Below are 17,541 nucleotides of genomic sequence, written 5' to 3'. Positions count from 1 at the left end.
TTGGAAAATTGCAACTATCATGATTTAAAGTAAGAGTTCTTATGGGGCAGAATTGTTTACAAAATTGCTGATGAGTCTTTGTCAGGTTTATTACAGTCAAAAGAAGACTTGACTGTAAATAAAGCCATTCTGGTAGTGATTGATGCAAATATCTAGAAGCCATGTGAATCAATCCAAAAAGCAAAACCTCAACCATGGCACAGAAGATCAGAAAAATCTGTTCAATTTCTTAAGGCGTCGAACCACAAGTGACACATGAGAAACCAGAGTAGTGAATGAGACAGGCACCAGCTGTTAAAAAGGTCCTTGTGAGCACTGTGGAACAAAGAATCCTGACAGACACAGACAGTGCCCCACCATCAAATGTTAGTTTTGATTTTACACACAACAGAAAATGCCAAAATATAACAGTCATAGAAAAGGCAATCAAACAGCAAGCCCAACAAAGAGCGAAATGAGGTGGAACAGACTACAGTAGAAGAAGTGCCTAAGGTGTTCCTAGGAAAATTAAATGACCCAGATGTGGCAAACTGATATTTATGGCAGTGGTCATCTCATGAATTTTAAATTAGAGACTAGGGCGAGTGTCACTACATTATCAGAAAGTAAATCATGTTTGAGAAAACACTGTCTACAGCGGACAACAGTGCAGCTGTGGTCCAAGAGGCTTAGCAGTTAAGATTCAAGGTATTGTGTAAGCATTTCTCTAACATAAGGTATGCCAAATAGTAGAAAACTCATACGTAATTCTCAGTCAAGAGTTAACAATATTTTGAGCATGGGTGCATGTCTTGACATCAATTTCCTTCAAATGATGGAGTTAATCTGGTCAGGAGCAGCTGCTCAAAGCACAAGCAGTAGGAGGTGCCCTAGGAATACATGCAGAATCTGACTGAATGCGGACTCCATTGAGATTGGCTATTTTGGCTTAAGAAATTTGTTTCGTGCAGCCAATAAGATGGTATCTTGTGACTGTACTGGCTTGGCATAAATGTTTTCCACTGCTATCAATAATGAAGAGAGTTCAGATGACAAGAATCACCAATGAGCATTATAACACACTTGAGCCAATTGATAAATCTATAACTGTTGAAACTCTGAATGCTGCAACACAGCTTGGTGCACCAGTAGTAATGACAGATCCAAGTCTAATATCAGGATGAGGTGACTCAGGGTAGGTAGATTCAAGCAGACTATCCTCTTTGGAAATACCCTCCGTAACCGTGACAGAGATCATACCAATGTAGAGGCAATCCTCGAATGGCACAACCGAGCAAGGGAACATGCTAGTTTCAGTAATAGTCTCTGATGATGAATGACAATGTCCAAACCAATGAACAAATAGAAGTAAAGGGTCTCCATGGTGTAGCACAGGGTCTACAGGTAGACTTAGAATAAAAATCTGACTCGGACTGAAGATATGGTACGTACAACCCCATGGGAGCCACTCTCGATGATTCATGATACTATAAAGAAGCAATTTTTGGTTTCAGCAACATGTTCTGTGAAGGACGTTCAAAAGCTTGAATGACCTCCATTTTAAAAGGGATACACAGACCTCAGACTGCCAGGAAGAGAATCAAAAACAATTTCCAACCAACTAACTACTGGTCTTACTGGTTTGAAGAGAACATATTTTGAGAGAGTTGTGAAACCATCAGATTGCCTGAATTTGTAAAGTCAGAGACTTGAGGGAGATCGGGTAGTTGCAAATGTAATTATGCATAGAAATGTATATATTAATAATGGGGGTCAAAAGCTTAAGGAGAGGGAAATATTGTATATGGGTCTGAAAGGATTAATATTAAGGAGTGCCATAAGCACCAATCAATATGAAGATGTCATATGAACTTGTGGGCAGAATATTAGGATTTTGGAGGAATAAGACCTAACATCCATTGTCTGTGTAACAATGTTTTATAATATCAATGTAATCCATGACCAATTGTTAACATGGAACAATGGCCTGTTACTTAATAATGTAAGAGGCTCTTCTGATTAGGCCAATAAGCGATTTATCTCTACCCTCACTAGATAAAGCAGTCAAGTAGATCTCTGCATTTAAAGAGGATGGATACAGCAAACATGGTCAGGTATGACTTTGTTGAAAAGAATGTGCAAACCTCAGACAAATGTGTTGCACATAGTTCAGTGTTCTTCATGCATGACCAGGCTGCCCCACTGGTCAGGATTTGAGATGATGCTCTGATAAGTCAACATTCCACCACTTCGAAAACATTTGGTAGAAATGAATGAAGAATAAAGGCTAGCCATCAACCTTTTACACAGCTGCCACTTACTCTGACAATCAGTTATTTCTCATATTGTGCATTTATAACCTGCTCACAATTCTATAATGCCATTTGATAATAGCTTGTTACACTATGGAATCTGTATAACTTGTATATTCTCCATTCCATTCCTTCTGAATTATACTTCTCTCGCATAAAATGCCCTTCTATTGTAGTTTACTGAGCACTGAAGATGATTCAGATGCATTTCTTTCCCAATAGTAGGTCATTGACCCTGGCTGTTTTTATCAAAATATTTATATTAGCCTTGCTGAATATTGAAATACTTAACTCACTTGATGAAACCAAATTCATAGATAGCTCATATGATGCATTGAATGTTTTGCTGTAATCCAATTAGTTCCTTACAGCTGCCTTTTTGTCTCACCAACAAGATGCAAAGTTTCAGACTGCACCAAGCAAGGTGGATAAAGAGGAATCAGTAATTATGTTGGAATAGGATTTCCAAAAGGCAATTGATGAGGTGCCATATGCCCTATAACAGCTCATGGGGTAATGTATTAACATGGATAAAGGATTGGTAATTTCACAGAAAACATAATAAATGGGTCATTCTCATCTTGGCAAACTGCTACTAATGGAATTCCACAGAAATCAGGGCTGAAATTTCAATTATTTATAATCTGTGTTAATAAGACCATAAGATATAGGAGCAGAATTAGGCCATTCAGCTCATCACATCTGCTCTGCCATTTAATTATGGCTGATATGTTTCTCCGTTCCATTCTCCTGCCTTCTCTCTGTACCCCTTGATCCCCTTACTAATCAAGAACCTATCTATCTCCGTCATTAATATCCTCAAGGACAGCCTCCGTAGCCCTCAGTGGCAATGAGTTCCACAGATTCACCACCCTCTAGCTGAAGAATTTCTTGTAAACCTTCTGTGGAACCACACAATCACCAGCACGTCTTTCCTTTAGATACAAGGCCAAAAGTGCTCACAGTATTCCAAATGCAGTCTAACCGGAGCCTTATACAGCCTCAGCTGTGCATCTCTGCTCTTGTAGTCTAGCCCTCTCAAAATAAATGCCAACATTGCATTTGCCTTCCTAACTGTTAACTGAACCTGCATGTTAACCTGAAGAGAATACTGAGCTAGGACTCCAGTCCCTTTCTGCCTCAGATATCCGAAGTCTTTCCTCATTTAGAAAATAGTCTGTGTCTCTACTCTTCCTACCGAACTGCATAACCTCACAGTTTTCTACATTGTATTCCATCTGCCACTTCTTTGCCCACTCACCTAGCGTCCAAGTTCTTCTGCAGCCTTCCTTCTTTCTCAACACTACATGTCCCTCCACCTATCTTTGTCTCATCTGCAAACTTAGCAACAATGCCCTCAGTTCCTTCATCCAGATAGTTCATGTATGATGTGAATAGTTTTGGTCCCAATACGGAGCCTTGCTGAACTCCACCAATCACCAGCTGCCATCCTGAAAAAGACCCCTTTATCCCCTTTCTCCGCCTTTTGCCAGTCAGCCAATCCTCATTCAATGCCAGTACCTTGCCCCTAACACCCTGGGCTCTTAACTTATTTAGCAGCCTCCTTTGAGGCACCTTATCAACGGCAATTTGGATGGAAGGACCAACTGTGTTGTAGCCAAATTTGCTGGCTGTACACATGTAAGTTGGAAAATATCATAAGGAAGATACATGGAATCTGCAAAGAGATAGAAATAGGTTAAATGAAAGGACAAAAATTTGGCAGACCATATAATTAAGGAAAATACGAGGTTGTTCACTTTGACAGGAAGAAGAGAAGGCAGAATACTATTCAAAAGGAGTGAGCATAGAATGCTGTAATATGGAGGGATGTATGTGTCCTCTTACTTGAATCACAAAAAGTTAGCATGCAGGTATAGCATTTAATTTGGAAGGCAATTGTGTGTTGGTATTTATTGCATGAGGGATAGAGTATAAGTTGGGAAGTCATACAACAATTCTACAGGGCAATGGTGAAACCATTGCTGGAGTGTTATGCGCAGTTCTGATCTCCTTGAGGAGGGATACACAACATTGGAAGTGATTCGGACAAGGTCCGTTAGGCTGATTCCTAGGATGAAAGGATTGTCTTATGAGGAAGAGTTGAGCAAATTAGGCCTATACTCTATGGAGTTGAGGAGAGTGAGAGACGATCTGGTTGAAGCATATAACTCGGAGGTTTCAACAGCACAAATGCTGACAGGACCAGGGGATGCAATCTGAGTTTAGAAGTGTCCCATTTTACGACTGAAATGAGGAAAAATGTTTTCTTACTAAGATTCGTTACTGGAATTGTCTTCCACAGAGAATAGTGGGGGTTGGGCCATTGACTATATCCAAGGATAGTAGGATTATTTCTGAAGAAGGGTCTAGGCCCGAAACGTCAGCTTTCCTGCTCCTCTGATGCTGCTTGGCCTGCTGTGTTCATCCAGCTCTACGCCTTGTTATCTCAGACTATATCCAACCCTCAATTAGGTAGCTTTCTGATTGACAGGGAAATCAAGAGACATGGGGATTTTGGATAGGGTGGCAGTCAGGAAAGTGGAGTTACGGACACATCAGATTAGCCATGATCCTGTTGAATGGCAGAGCAGCCAAAATGGCCTACTCCTACACCTTTTACTTATGTTTAAACAGAACTGCTGGTTGATACTTCCCTGCTTCTTAAAGGGGCTGTATAGAAATGGAACAATGATCAGAATTTAACAACCTGAAATTTTGATTGGTCATTTGAACACTATGGACAATGGTATCCGTGGGCTGTGTAGACACTTTTGGGTCAATTTGTGGTGAGCACCATATTATTGAGGGGTTAGTATGCCAGACATACAGAGAACAGGCAGATCGTTGCGTCATTCAGTGTGCAAAACTGATTTGATGTCAATGATGCCATTTTGGAGCTCAATACTCGAGATGAAGCCTTCCGTTTAGCTTACAGAGGTGAGCACACATTCAGCAGTAAGAATGATCACTTCCTTCCTGTCCTACCAATGTACTAATGTCCTTTAGGGAAGGAAATTGCCATCCTTACCTGGTCTGGCCTACATGTGACTCCAGACCCACAGCAATGTGGTTGACTCTGAACTGTCCTCTGAGCAATTAGGGATGGGCAATAAATGCTGCCTGGCCGGCAATGTCCTCATCCGGTAAATGAATAAAGAAACTATTTAAAGGAATGGCCAATCGGTTAGATTAGTTTTATTTCTTTTGGCTGTTATGAAGGTTTTTTAGAATTAACATAACTTCCTTGGTTGTCCCAAATGGCAAAGGTCTTCATGGAATAATGTGGCAGGTGTGCAGGGAGCTTTTGCTGACTTTAAAAGCTTCTACAGAAACCAGTTGGTCTAGGTACAATCGTAGACATTCGCTATGGCAGTGTAGCCATGCACTCAATACGGGCTGTTTAAGCCCACATCCCATTCCCTGCACCCAGCAGCTATCAAACTCAGCCTCTGGATGTTTTCCTACTGCTTCTTTCTGTGTCTTAACATGTAAATGTTTTAATTTGTAATGTTACTAAAATTCTAGTCATTAGAGATTGACAAGCCTTGATCCCACCCTTTGCCCTGACTAAATACCATTTCTAGCAACTTCTGACAAATTAGTGACACTTTTAGCTCCAGTTTATGGGTGTGCGTGTGTTTAAAGCTGCCTGTATTCCAGGGATGCATCATCTTGCAAAAGATGACATTTCTATTAGGCTAATTTGAGGGTATTCAGCTTGACAATGACCAGTAAATCCACCGTTGTATTCATATATTTTGTTGCGCTGCAAGATTAGATTATGTTTTTGGCATAGTCACTGTGACTGCCTTATCATTGCAAGGAACATTTCTGCACACTGAATCTTTTGTTCTTGAAGACAAATCTTGTTCCCTTTTAAATTATGTTAAATACAGTCTTTGTAGAATCTTAACAAAGACAGAAATTTCACAAGGATATGGTATTATAGGTTTCCATGGTGAACCTCTTTTTTTATGTGTGCTTTACTCTTCAATTACTGTCGGAATTGAGCACTGATGACATTTGCAGTTAAGTATATATGTCTATAAGGTGGTACATATGAACATTTTCACAGTAAGAGACTGCCTACAACTTCCAATTATCTCATTTTAGACTGTAAGTCATCTGTATATGTTAGCTCAAAATAACTTCATGTATGATTGAATTTGAACAAACAAAATGGATCAGGCTTTTCTCTATAAACCTGCCCTGGAGAAACTACACAAGGGGCACAGTATCTAGGAAGCATAAAGAATTTGATATACTCGCTCCAATGCAGCTTAAATATTATTGGAGTTGAAATTGAACATGGGTGGGTCTGAAAGACTGCCAGAACCATATTTGGCGACTGTTATTGGCATGCCTTTTATTCAATTCTGTTGAAATCAGTGAGTATGAGTAATGGGTGGCCTAATTAACTCATACCCAACTTTGCATCTCCACCCATATCCCAATTCACTTCTATTTTTCTTGTGGATACAACAGTCCCAGGAAGGAGAGGGCTAATGGGTACTACCTGATATGTATCTATTCATTTTTACATTGGTTGTGAATGTACACTAACTGTGGCAATTTGGAAAACTGTTAGCAAGGAATGCCTACATAGTCGCCTGTTAACACGTGCTTGCTTGGTTAACTTAACCAGAAGTGACAAGCTGACAAAGTAGATCAGTCTTTGTCAGTTTGCATACTTTTGCCAGTTAGACTTGAAATATTCTATTATTTTTCCATTTTTGCAGACAAGCGTGCTGAGTTACTGAGAGGCAAGCAAAACAAGTGAAGAGTGAAGCCCTTGGTAATCCTAATTGGAGACACAATGAGACAACGCGTTCACTCTGCCCTGAGCCCTCACAGTTCCTCTGCTGTCACTGCGTAGCACGTTCAGCCAAAGAAAAATTATGGCAGTTGTCGAAACACAGGTGGTTAGTTCAGACCTGGATCCTGACGAGGATTTGGATGAACAAGATGAAGACATTTTCAGTCAGATGGATGAGAATGGGATCATTGGATTGGATGAAATCAATGAGTATTACGGGCAGTACCATCCGCGATTGGAGGATGGCTTGGAAACTGTGGAGGAAGATGGAGAGGTGACTGAGCTCAAAGTGTTGCATGATCACAATAAATTAAGTAGCCTAGTCTGTCCCCAAGAGTCTTTGGATGATGAGAGTTTTAATATCAGTGAATACCAGGATTCAGACCCTGCTTTCTTGTCCATGTCTGCAGATGAAGATGGAAGTCTCAGTCATTTAATTTGTAAGTAATTCACTGCTATATACATTGCTGAAATAATCTATACTGTAGCTGTTTGCCTGCACTTAAAGCTCATTGTTGTGAATGGTCCTATCTAATCTCACGGGCATGGTCAGCGAGGCAATGATTAAATCTAGTGCTTATTCTCAAGAGGCTGCAGCTGGAGAATAATATGTTTTTCTTTTTGGGGAGTTTAAATCAGACACAGTATGTAGAATCTGAAAAATGAGTCAACATTTCTGTTGAAATAGTGGATAAAGGAGCTCCCTAATTTCCAACGCTCCTTCAAGTGTTGATGTATTAATTGCTATATGTAATGATGAGGCAATGCACTCTGTAAAAAAATGCCCCTGTAGTGAAAGGGTGCATGTGCTCAGTAAGGTAATACCTTTTTTCAATGAGTTGAAATGAAGAAAATGAGAGAAATGGACAACTGAGGATTTGGTGAATGACCTCCAATCTCTGCGCAGAGTCAGTTGAGACAATGTCACAAAACTGAAGATTAGGTGAGCAGAACACACACGGCCCAGCGGGGATGTGCAAATTCAAATAGTTAGGAAAGGTAAGAGACATCTCCCGTACTTCCGCCCTCACCCCTTCTCTTCCCTCCTGCAACAGTGATAGTGTTCCCCTTATCCTTACCTACCATCCCACCAGCATCCACATCCAGAAGATCATCAGATGCCATTTCCGCCACCTCCAGCAAGATGCCACCACCAGACACATATTCCCCTCCCCTCCCTTGTCTGCCTTCCACAGGGACTGTTCCCACCAGGACACCCTGGTCCACACTTCTTTCACCCCCAACACCTCCCAACAGCCCTACGGCACCTTCCCCTGTAACCAGCGAAGGTGCAACACCTGCCCATTTACCTCTTCCCTCCCCAGCAGCCAAGGACCCAAACACACCTTCACCTGCACTTCCGAGAATCTAATCTACTGCATTCGCTGCTCACAGTGTGGTCTCCCTTACATTGGGGAAACGAAGCATAATGAGCAGATATTCTGGTTTTTAGTGATGTTAAGAGGGAGACCAGGCCACCAGTGAGAACTCCTGTGCTGTTCTTCACAATAATGCTCAAAGTTCCAAACATTGCTTCCAGTGTTTGCGCCTAACCTCCACATGGACCTACTTCTGATTCTTCCCCAGCTCGGGAAAGAGATTCCCACAAGTCAGTGGGTGTGTTGCATTAATTCAGGGAAGCCTAGAGGCGTAGAACCTTTCTCACCCCTGTTGGGAACTGCTTGCCAAGGTGTTGCGGAAGCATTTGTTGCAGAAGACTTGTCTTAGGCAGGCAGACGTTATGGCCTGCCCAATGCAGCTTATTGGCCATTCCCAGTGCCTCAGTGCTGCGGATGTTGGCCTGACAGAGGACAGGTGTATGAGAATACCTCGCCTGCCATTGTATTTGCAGATTTTTGTGAAGGTTTTACTGATAATATTTCTCTAGGGATTTCAGATCTCATCTCCTGTACGCCATGTCTCTGACACATGCAGAAGAACAGATAACACAATTATCCTTTAGACCATGCCAAGCCTCTCCACCCCACTCGCCTACCTGACCCCCAACACCTTCTCACAACTGGCCACCCTATCCACTTAGTTATTTTACACACTCACTTTGCCAGCTATAGACTGACGGTATCATTGGGCCCTGTAAACATTTATTCCCACATTCCTTAGTTTTACGAATAGAATATACCTAAATTATGCTACGAAAAGGACCTGCAAAAATCTTACCCATACAATGCCTATAATCACAAGTGAACCCATATATGTGGACCTCTCTGAGGATCAAACCAAAACAGGTGTCACCCTGCTCCGTCCCAATCTCTGAACACTGATCATATGACTCCTCTTGAGCGAACTACAATGCTCTGAAGCAAACTTTCTTTATTCAGACAAGTTGTGTTCAGTTTTATTCTCCAGTCGCCTGCAAATCGTCAGTTTAACCACTGATAAATGTCACAAACATGTCATCTAGCCAGACTAGTTTGATTACTTGCACTTTAAGACTTGTTTGTCTCTCTGGAAAGAAGTTTATCTGTTGCGTTTAATGAACTTTGACCTCAGGTCAGTTTGTTCAGGCTGCTCACCACCTTTATATCATCCATTAAATGATGCAACATTTACACTTCACAGTTAGATGACAACCATAAGTTTAGCTGATAAATAGTCAACATTATCAAATCTGATTCGGTGTGTCTGTTTTAATCAGAACTTCAGTCTTTCAGAGTGATAAATTCAGTTTGTTACTGCTGAGTAATAACATTTAATATTCACACACACACTCCATCAGCAAAAACAGAAACGCATTGAAACGAGTGACCTGTCTAATCATTAGATCTTCACCAGGCTTCATGTGTTTCTTATTTTACCTCATTTCATTTAATTACATTTTGGTTAACCCAGTAAATGTTTGGTTAATATTGACAACCCTTTTAAACATTTTTATTTACTATTAAAAGTCTGCTATTGCTGTAAAAAGAAAGTGTGATTTTTGCAAAGGATACATTCTGGTGCTGCTCAGTGATTTGCTTTGGTTATGAGGGATCTTACACTGGATGTCAGCTGGAAAAGCCTAGAAAGATAAGTGGGCAATTGTTTTTGTCTGATCCGGGATAAGAATTGGGAATTCCAACGCAGATCTGAATATTTGGGTCACGGTGTCCACAGGCAGAATCTTCCCTATGCCTGAATGATGTGGGCATTGACGACTCCATTGGGAACAAAGAGTGAGATCAACAGAAATTAGGTTCTCGACCGTGAGAAGAAAAAGTCTGATTCTCAACCAAGTGTTGAACAGTGAAACAAGAATCTTGCTAGTGCACAGCAACAGGCTTACTTGCATCCATTTGGATGTATTAGCAAAGCATTATTACCAATGTTGCTCTCTGCTGCAGGCCTGTGCAGCCACTCCAAGGCCAATGCCATCCACACTATTGATTTCTGGCTGCGGAAGTCGCTGCTGCTCATGGACCTCGGAACTCCACACATTCAACATAAAATCAGCAGGAACACTGATTATTATCTAATCTCATCTCATTGATCTACAGATTTCCGTTCTCCCACTCGCTGGATAGAAACGAGACTCCAGCTCACCTCTTGTTCCTCCAGGCCTCCCATCTTGGACAATAGCCCCTATCATTCTGGGGTGCACCCCATGGGCAGCGACTGCCTGCACTCAACACCCTCCCAAACTACAGAGGTTGGCATCAGACCCTTGTGGCACATCTCCAACCCATTAAACAACATAGTTCTGCACTTTGGAGCACACTGCACCTTTCATTGTTGTTGCCAGGAACATTAGTGAGTGTGAGTTATCAGAGAGAAGATGGTGATACTTATCCTCAAGGAATGTAGAAGGTTATTGACTTTCTTGAGGTTGCTGAGCATTTCTTTGGATTGTGGAGACTTCACTGACCATGGTGGCAATCTGGGACCGGGTTGGCAGTGTCTGGTGCCATGATCTCCACTGTGCCATCCTGTGCACCAGATCCTCCCGAACCCCGTCAACAAAGCACGAAACGAATTTGCCTCTCGCAGCCACTTCTAAGGCAATTCACAGGAACCGTGCAGAGCAGCTCTGCCCTGGACCCAGCAGGTATTTCTGTCACTGGTGAGAGAGATGATGGGATGTGCAGGGTGGTATAGAGGCATTAGTAATGAGGTGAATTTCAGAGAAAAAGCTTGAGAAATTTCACTAGGGTTCAGAGAGAGAAACCCTCCATTCAACAGCCAGAATTGGCATTTGTCAGATTGCTGTAAAATTGAGGCCAATACCTCTGGTTGACTATGTTTCCCAGATTTCTGTGAGCCCATCTTCAGTTTTCATATTTCAAATAGTGGATTAATGCAGCTAAATAGACAGACCATGAGTAATGTAATATTTTGGCTCCATATCCTATGTAAATGTGTTTTAGTTTTAGCTATCTGAAATGTGTAACTGCTCAGTCAAGCCATTGAAGTGATCAGTTTTCCTGACTGTTCAAAGGTATTTCACACCCTGTTTCATCATTAAAGGAAAAATAGCTTTATTATTAGCAAGCTTATTTTTTAACAAATTCCAAAAATGGGTTACTAATTTAGTAGTGTGCTTAGCAATCTTCACCCCTTTAAAACTCCAAGCGCACCCATCCTTTCACAAATAAGACAAACAAAAACAGATATTTTGGCACTAATATCAGTGGAAATTATTATTCTCTGTCACTGTCAACCTCCCTACTGTTACCACCTGATATACTTGCTCACTGTTATCTTCCTCTCTGTAATATCACTTTAATGTATTGTGTGTCATAATCTATTCTTCTTCCTGTGATCTCTACCAGAGAAATCACTTTGTTTTATTAAGTCCAGAACGCTCACATCACAAACTAAAGGTTTTACTGTTTGTATGTTGTAGGGGTTTAGGTACATTTTTTAAAAATTTGAGTCACAGGTAATCAGGATGGTTAGGAAGGCATTTGGCATGCTTGCCTTCATTGCTCAGACCTTTGAGTGCAGGAGTTGGAATGTCATGTTGAGGTTGTACAGGACATTGGTGAGGCCTGTTCTGGAGTACTGTGTGCAGTTCTTGTCAACCTGTTATAAGAAGGATATTAATAAACTGGAGAGGATTCAGAAAAGACTTACCAGGATGTTGCCAGAAGTGGCGAGGTTGAGATATAAAAATAGACTGGGAAGGCTGGGATCTTTTTCACTGGAGCGTAGGAGGTTGAGGGGTGACCTTTATAGAGGTTTATAAAATCATGAGGGCCATAGATAAGGTGAATGACAAGAGTCTTTTCCCTAGGGTTGGGGAGTTGAAAACTAGTGGGCATACTTTTAAGGTGAGAGGAGAAAGATTTTAAAAGGACATGAGGGACAACTTTTTTTTTACGGATTGGTTCGTGTGGAGAATGAACTACCAGAGAAAGTGATGGATGCAGGTACAATTACAAGGTTTAAAAGATATTTGGATAAATACATGAACAGGAAAGGTTTGAAGGGATATGGGCCAAACGCAAGCAGGTGAGACTAGTTAAATTTGGGAATATGGTGGCATGGACAGGTAGGAGCGAAGGGTCTGTTTCTGTGCAGTATGACTCTATGATACTTGGTAATACAGTGGAACTTTGAATTTTAGCAGATTTGTTTCTTCTGGAAGTGTTTGGCTGAGATCAGAATCAAAGAATGGTGAGATTTGGCAATGTCGAGAGATTTGAATTTCTGAACAGAACCAAATTAGAAAGATAACCAAATATTCCACTGCACCTAGATTATCAATTAGATCCATTTTTTGGACTGGCAACAATAATGCTCATTATCCTTCAGCATCTATTGCTTAAGATCATAATTCATTTTTAATTCATACATCACTTGGTGGCAAACACAAAAGTTAACCTTCATTTTTTTTTAAAATGGTTCCCTAGCACCCTAACACCAGCTAACTCATTAAACCAGTGGAGGAGCTTTGCTTGCACTTTTTCAATCAGATGACTAACAACAATATGACTTTCTTCAGAAAAGTTTCTCAGTGAAACCTTCATTTCAATCCTGCAATCTACGGGAGTCTAAAGTGCTTTACTGATGTACATCTATGTCACTGCACAGTTTGTGCATACATTTATGATGTCAAAATAAACAAGACTTTAGCCCAAACAGTTCTATGGATTACCACAATAGAAGAATTCATTTTATGGGTATGTAGCTTAGGTAGTTTTTTTTTTAACAATCCATGTATCTATGCAAGTAGTTTTTTATTTATTCTTGGTGTGATTTGCTTTCGAGTTCTGGATGGTGTAGCAGAGAAACCCTTGGAGTATTCTCTGTCAACAGTTAATCGGTTAAAACAGATGTCAGAAATAGTTGTAGCAAGACAGAATTGATTTAATTCTGAAGTGGCACAATTGGATCAACTTTAGCTGTTTCTGGCCAGGAGCAATTACATTCTGGAGCAATTCTGCTTGACTTAACACCTTTCAGATACAGACCAGGCATTTTGCTTGGGAGGAGCTCGAGATTGTAAGCGTGGATGAAGAAGTGGACATTGCCAAAGCTGCTCGTCTGTTTTCCAAATTGGAACAAAGTTAAAATGAAGGATATGCCATGAAAGGACCTGTCATTACTAGGCTTAACTTAGAGCCTAGTGACAGATAACAATATGCAACAGAAAACATCTTGTCCAAAAATTCATCAAAAATAAGTAACACAATTAACTAAAAATGTTAATAAAACTCTTACTAAACTAATGAGCCATATTTTTATCTGGGACAATCAACAGCAAATGACTCAAACTGCATTTGGTATCTTTGTTTTCAAAATCCTCCATGGCTTAACCCCTCCCTTTCTTGATAATATCTTCCCCAACCTACATATCTCTGGGATACATGGACTCCTCCAGTTCAGATCTCTTTAGCTAACTGCTCCATCATTGGTAACTATGCCCCATGGTTAAATATCTCCATTTCACAGTTTCTTTTTCCTTCTTTAAGACATTCCTTAAAATGTTTGTCTTTTAATTAAGCTTTTTCCATTTGCCTATGTCGGCTAAGTATTAATCTATGTTTGAAACCACTCCTGTGAAGCTGCTTGGGGCATTCAAGGTGCAATTCAAATCCAATTTTGTTTTATTCCTTTTATCACTTTAACACACCTCAGTAAAACATATGTTTGACTGACGAGTAATGAAGCTATTTTATTTGATCAGGATCAAACTGAAGTATCTGAGCACTGAAATTTAATTTGTGGTTTGAATATATCCCTGAATATCATGTGTATAATCAAATGATTTTTGTCTTGAATGTGCTCAATGATTATCTTCCTCACCTCTCCAGAGTGGAGATTTACCAAGATTCACACCCCACTGCTTGAAGAAATACCTCTTCACCTCAGTCTTCTATGGTTTGCCTATTATTCTAAGACTATATCCACTTGCTCTAGACTCACCAGCCAAGAGAAACCTCCTGTCTACATATACCTTTTCATGTGCTGTAGGAATTTTTAATAATTTTTAATAAGATAATCTCTGTGTCTTTGAAACTTTAGAGACTGCAGGCCCATTTGCCTCAAACTCTCCTCAGAAAAAAAATTCTGCTATCTTGGGGATTAGTCTGTTGAACCTCTGTTACACTGTCTGTATGACCAGTATATCCTTCCTTAAATTGTGAAACCAAAGCTGTGTGCAATACTACAGATACAATCTTTTCCCCCATACTCAAATTCCCTTCTGATGAAAGCCACCATTAACATTTGCCTTCTTAATTGCTTGCTACATCTGTGTGCTAACTTTGTGACACGTGATCAAGGACACAGCTCTTTTGGTCATCAACGCTGCCCAATGTGTCTGTCAGTCTGTTTCCTCTGTCTCGATAATTTCACATTATGTTCATGTTCTTGCCCATTCACATGGCCTGTCTGAATCCCATTGATGCCTGTTTGCATCCTCCTCATAATTTACATTCCCACGTAGATTTGTGTCATGAGTGAACTTGGAAATATTATATTTAACCTACTATATGCAAACCGATCAAAAGCTTTGTAAGGATCCAAGTTCACCGCATTTACTGATTCTCCTTTATTTATGATATGTTACCTCAACCAATCTGTCAAGCAGAAATCCATGTTCATGCTGCCCAATTGTATCATTCTTTTCCAAGTTATTACATTCTTTATGATAGTTTCTAACAATTTCCCAGCTACTGACTTCAAACTAAGGTCTGTAGTTCTCCACTTTCCCATCCCTTCCTTCTTAAATAGTAGGGCTACATTTGCTAATTTGCAGGCTGCAGGGACCTTTTCAGAATTATTCAATGCTATTTAATAAGCAATTGTGAAACCAAACTAGAGATAAAATGTGCTTTCAGAAATGTTTTAAGCCTTCAGTTGAGTGCAATGACAACAGAAGTCTCTTGAAGTAATGGGAGGGAAACAAATATGTTTAAATTAAAGTTTAACTTGCCGCAGATTCTTAGATACCAATGTAAAGAGTACAAGCAATTAACAATGGAATTAAAGTTTTAAAATCATTTGTGTTCATGAAAATGTTATGAGCAGCACAGAACATGACTTTCCTTCAGTGAACTGAGTCCTGGCTGCTTTGAATTAAGATTCAGCTCGTCAGTTTGTTTTTCATATTGCAAATGAGAATGGTTCCCTACAATGAGGGCAAATTGTCCTTGATCATTTGATTTATCAAGTATAAGGAACAGTTAGTTCCTCAGCATTACCAATGCCATGAATATCACCTGAATAACTTAATTTTCAGCTGAGAATGCATTCACATATCCTACAGCATTATGTACATTAACAATATTTCCTTATTAAGTAATGAATCTAAGTAACAACAATACAAGAAAAATTAAATTAAATAACAGAGCTGAATAAATGTCTGATCAGCATTGAAACTAAAGGCCTCATGACTTCTGTTCACCATGAGTCATCTTGTGAAGCTGCCTGTGCCTGTTTTAATCAGCAAAGCAGTGACAGTCCTCAAATGGCTGTTGCCTATCTTTGTCACTGGCACAGGCAGGCAGATCCCACTGATTTGAAGCACTTGATGTTTCTAATTAAATATAGCACCCAAGAGCAACATTGTTCAGGCTTAGGATGGGCATCCAGAATACATCCAGGTACAGCCTATTTGAAAATTTAGCCCCATGAAAGTGCCATTTTCCATGGACTCCATTGGGAGCCGGGGTGGGGGGTGGGGTGGGGCTTGCACTTTTTATCTACTTGAGGTTAGAAATCCAGGTAGTTGCAAACCTATTTCTAACGTCAAATGTGCTGTATTGCTAAAGCAACTTGCACAACATTTGCAAATGAATTCTCTGGGCTCAATTTTCTGGTAAAGGAGGCAGATCAGGAGCACCTGGTCCACTTCCCCCTGCTCTGAACCCCCTCATGATTTCAGCATGTCAAATCAAGCATCAGTCGGCTGATGGGAGTGCTGCCCAGCTGGCATTTGAAAGGTCAGTCATGTGCCCACTGGGCATCTCCGGTGGGACTTGGAGCAAGAGAGCGGTTAGGTTATGAGTTGGAAGTCACTTCTGGCCATAAATTTAAAGATGGCTTTCCTTCTCCCTGTTGCCTTTAATTATTATATCAGCCTATTTAAAAACTGAACCACTAAAATCCACCAGTAGCCAAACACTGCCACTTTTAGCAGCAAATTCTGAAGCACCGTGCAGCCAAGCACCTGTTTCCAGATCTTTTCATCTGTCCTTTTGCAGCTTTTTGCTACCATAACTCAGTGTCAATATTATTCTCAGGCAAAGAATGGATTGGGATTGAATAAATTGGCTTTTTAAGATGCTTAACAGTTTATTGTTTCAGTTTAAAGCAGAGTGGGGGCAGGCTTTTGAATTCAGCCACATAGTTTCTGCTGGGATGATGTTTTATTGTCATCCTGGTGTCCTCACCATATTTTAGCAAAGTGCAGGTTGGAGGGAGAATATGACCTGTCCAATTTGCAACTGTAAAATCCAGCCCTACATTTTTGACATATAATCCAGCACTTCAACATTGTTTAATTTGACACTGCACACAATACTTTGAATGGTTTGGAAAAATACTCACAAAAAGCTGTTGCTGGCAAATGCAACTCATTTTGGGTCAGTTGATGCTGTAAAAGGCACGGTGTCGGTTCACTATTAGCTAAACACCTGTCTTGATCTTCGCCTCCACTGAGGAATTTAATAGATGATTGAGCCGATAATGTCAAATTGACAATGATTCAATTTGAATTCCAGGAAAATCCGGAACTAAGACTCTAAGAAGCCAATAATCCACTGTCAGTTGTGGAAAAAACCAACCTGGTTCACTAATGCCCTTTAGGGAAAGAAACTGCCGTCCTTACCAGCAATGTGGTTGACTCTTTACTGCCCTCTGGGCAATTAGGGATGGGCAATAAATGCTGGCCTAGCCAGCGACGCTCTCATTCCATGAATGAATTTTTTTTAAATAATGCATGTTTCACGCTCTTGCAAAAAGTTTCCATGAGCCCCAAATCCAAGT

At 40.4% G+C, this 17,541-nt stretch overlaps 1 protein-coding gene across 1 annotated transcript in view; it reads left to right on the top strand.

The window, feature by feature from the left end:
• akna (AT-hook transcription factor) overlaps nt 1-17,541 on the top strand; it is a 150,546-nt gene that overhangs the window by 52,938 nt on the left and 80,067 nt on the right. The window contains exon 2 of the mRNA XM_048613521.1: nt 7,034-7,550. Within this exon, the coding sequence (XP_048469478.1) occupies nt 7,193-7,550 (358 nt within the window). The 5' untranslated portion in view covers nt 7,034-7,192. The remainder of the gene's footprint in view (nt 1-7,033; nt 7,551-17,541) is intronic.

This window comes from Rhincodon typus, chromosome 28 (genome assembly GCF_021869965.1).
Source record: "Rhincodon typus isolate 14 chromosome 28, sRhiTyp1.1, whole genome shotgun sequence".
Lineage (NCBI taxonomy): Eukaryota > Metazoa > Chordata > Chondrichthyes > Orectolobiformes > Rhincodontidae > Rhincodon > Rhincodon typus.
The sequence above is the reverse complement of the archived record's forward strand: the minus strand, read 5'-3'. Positions and strand labels throughout refer to the sequence as shown.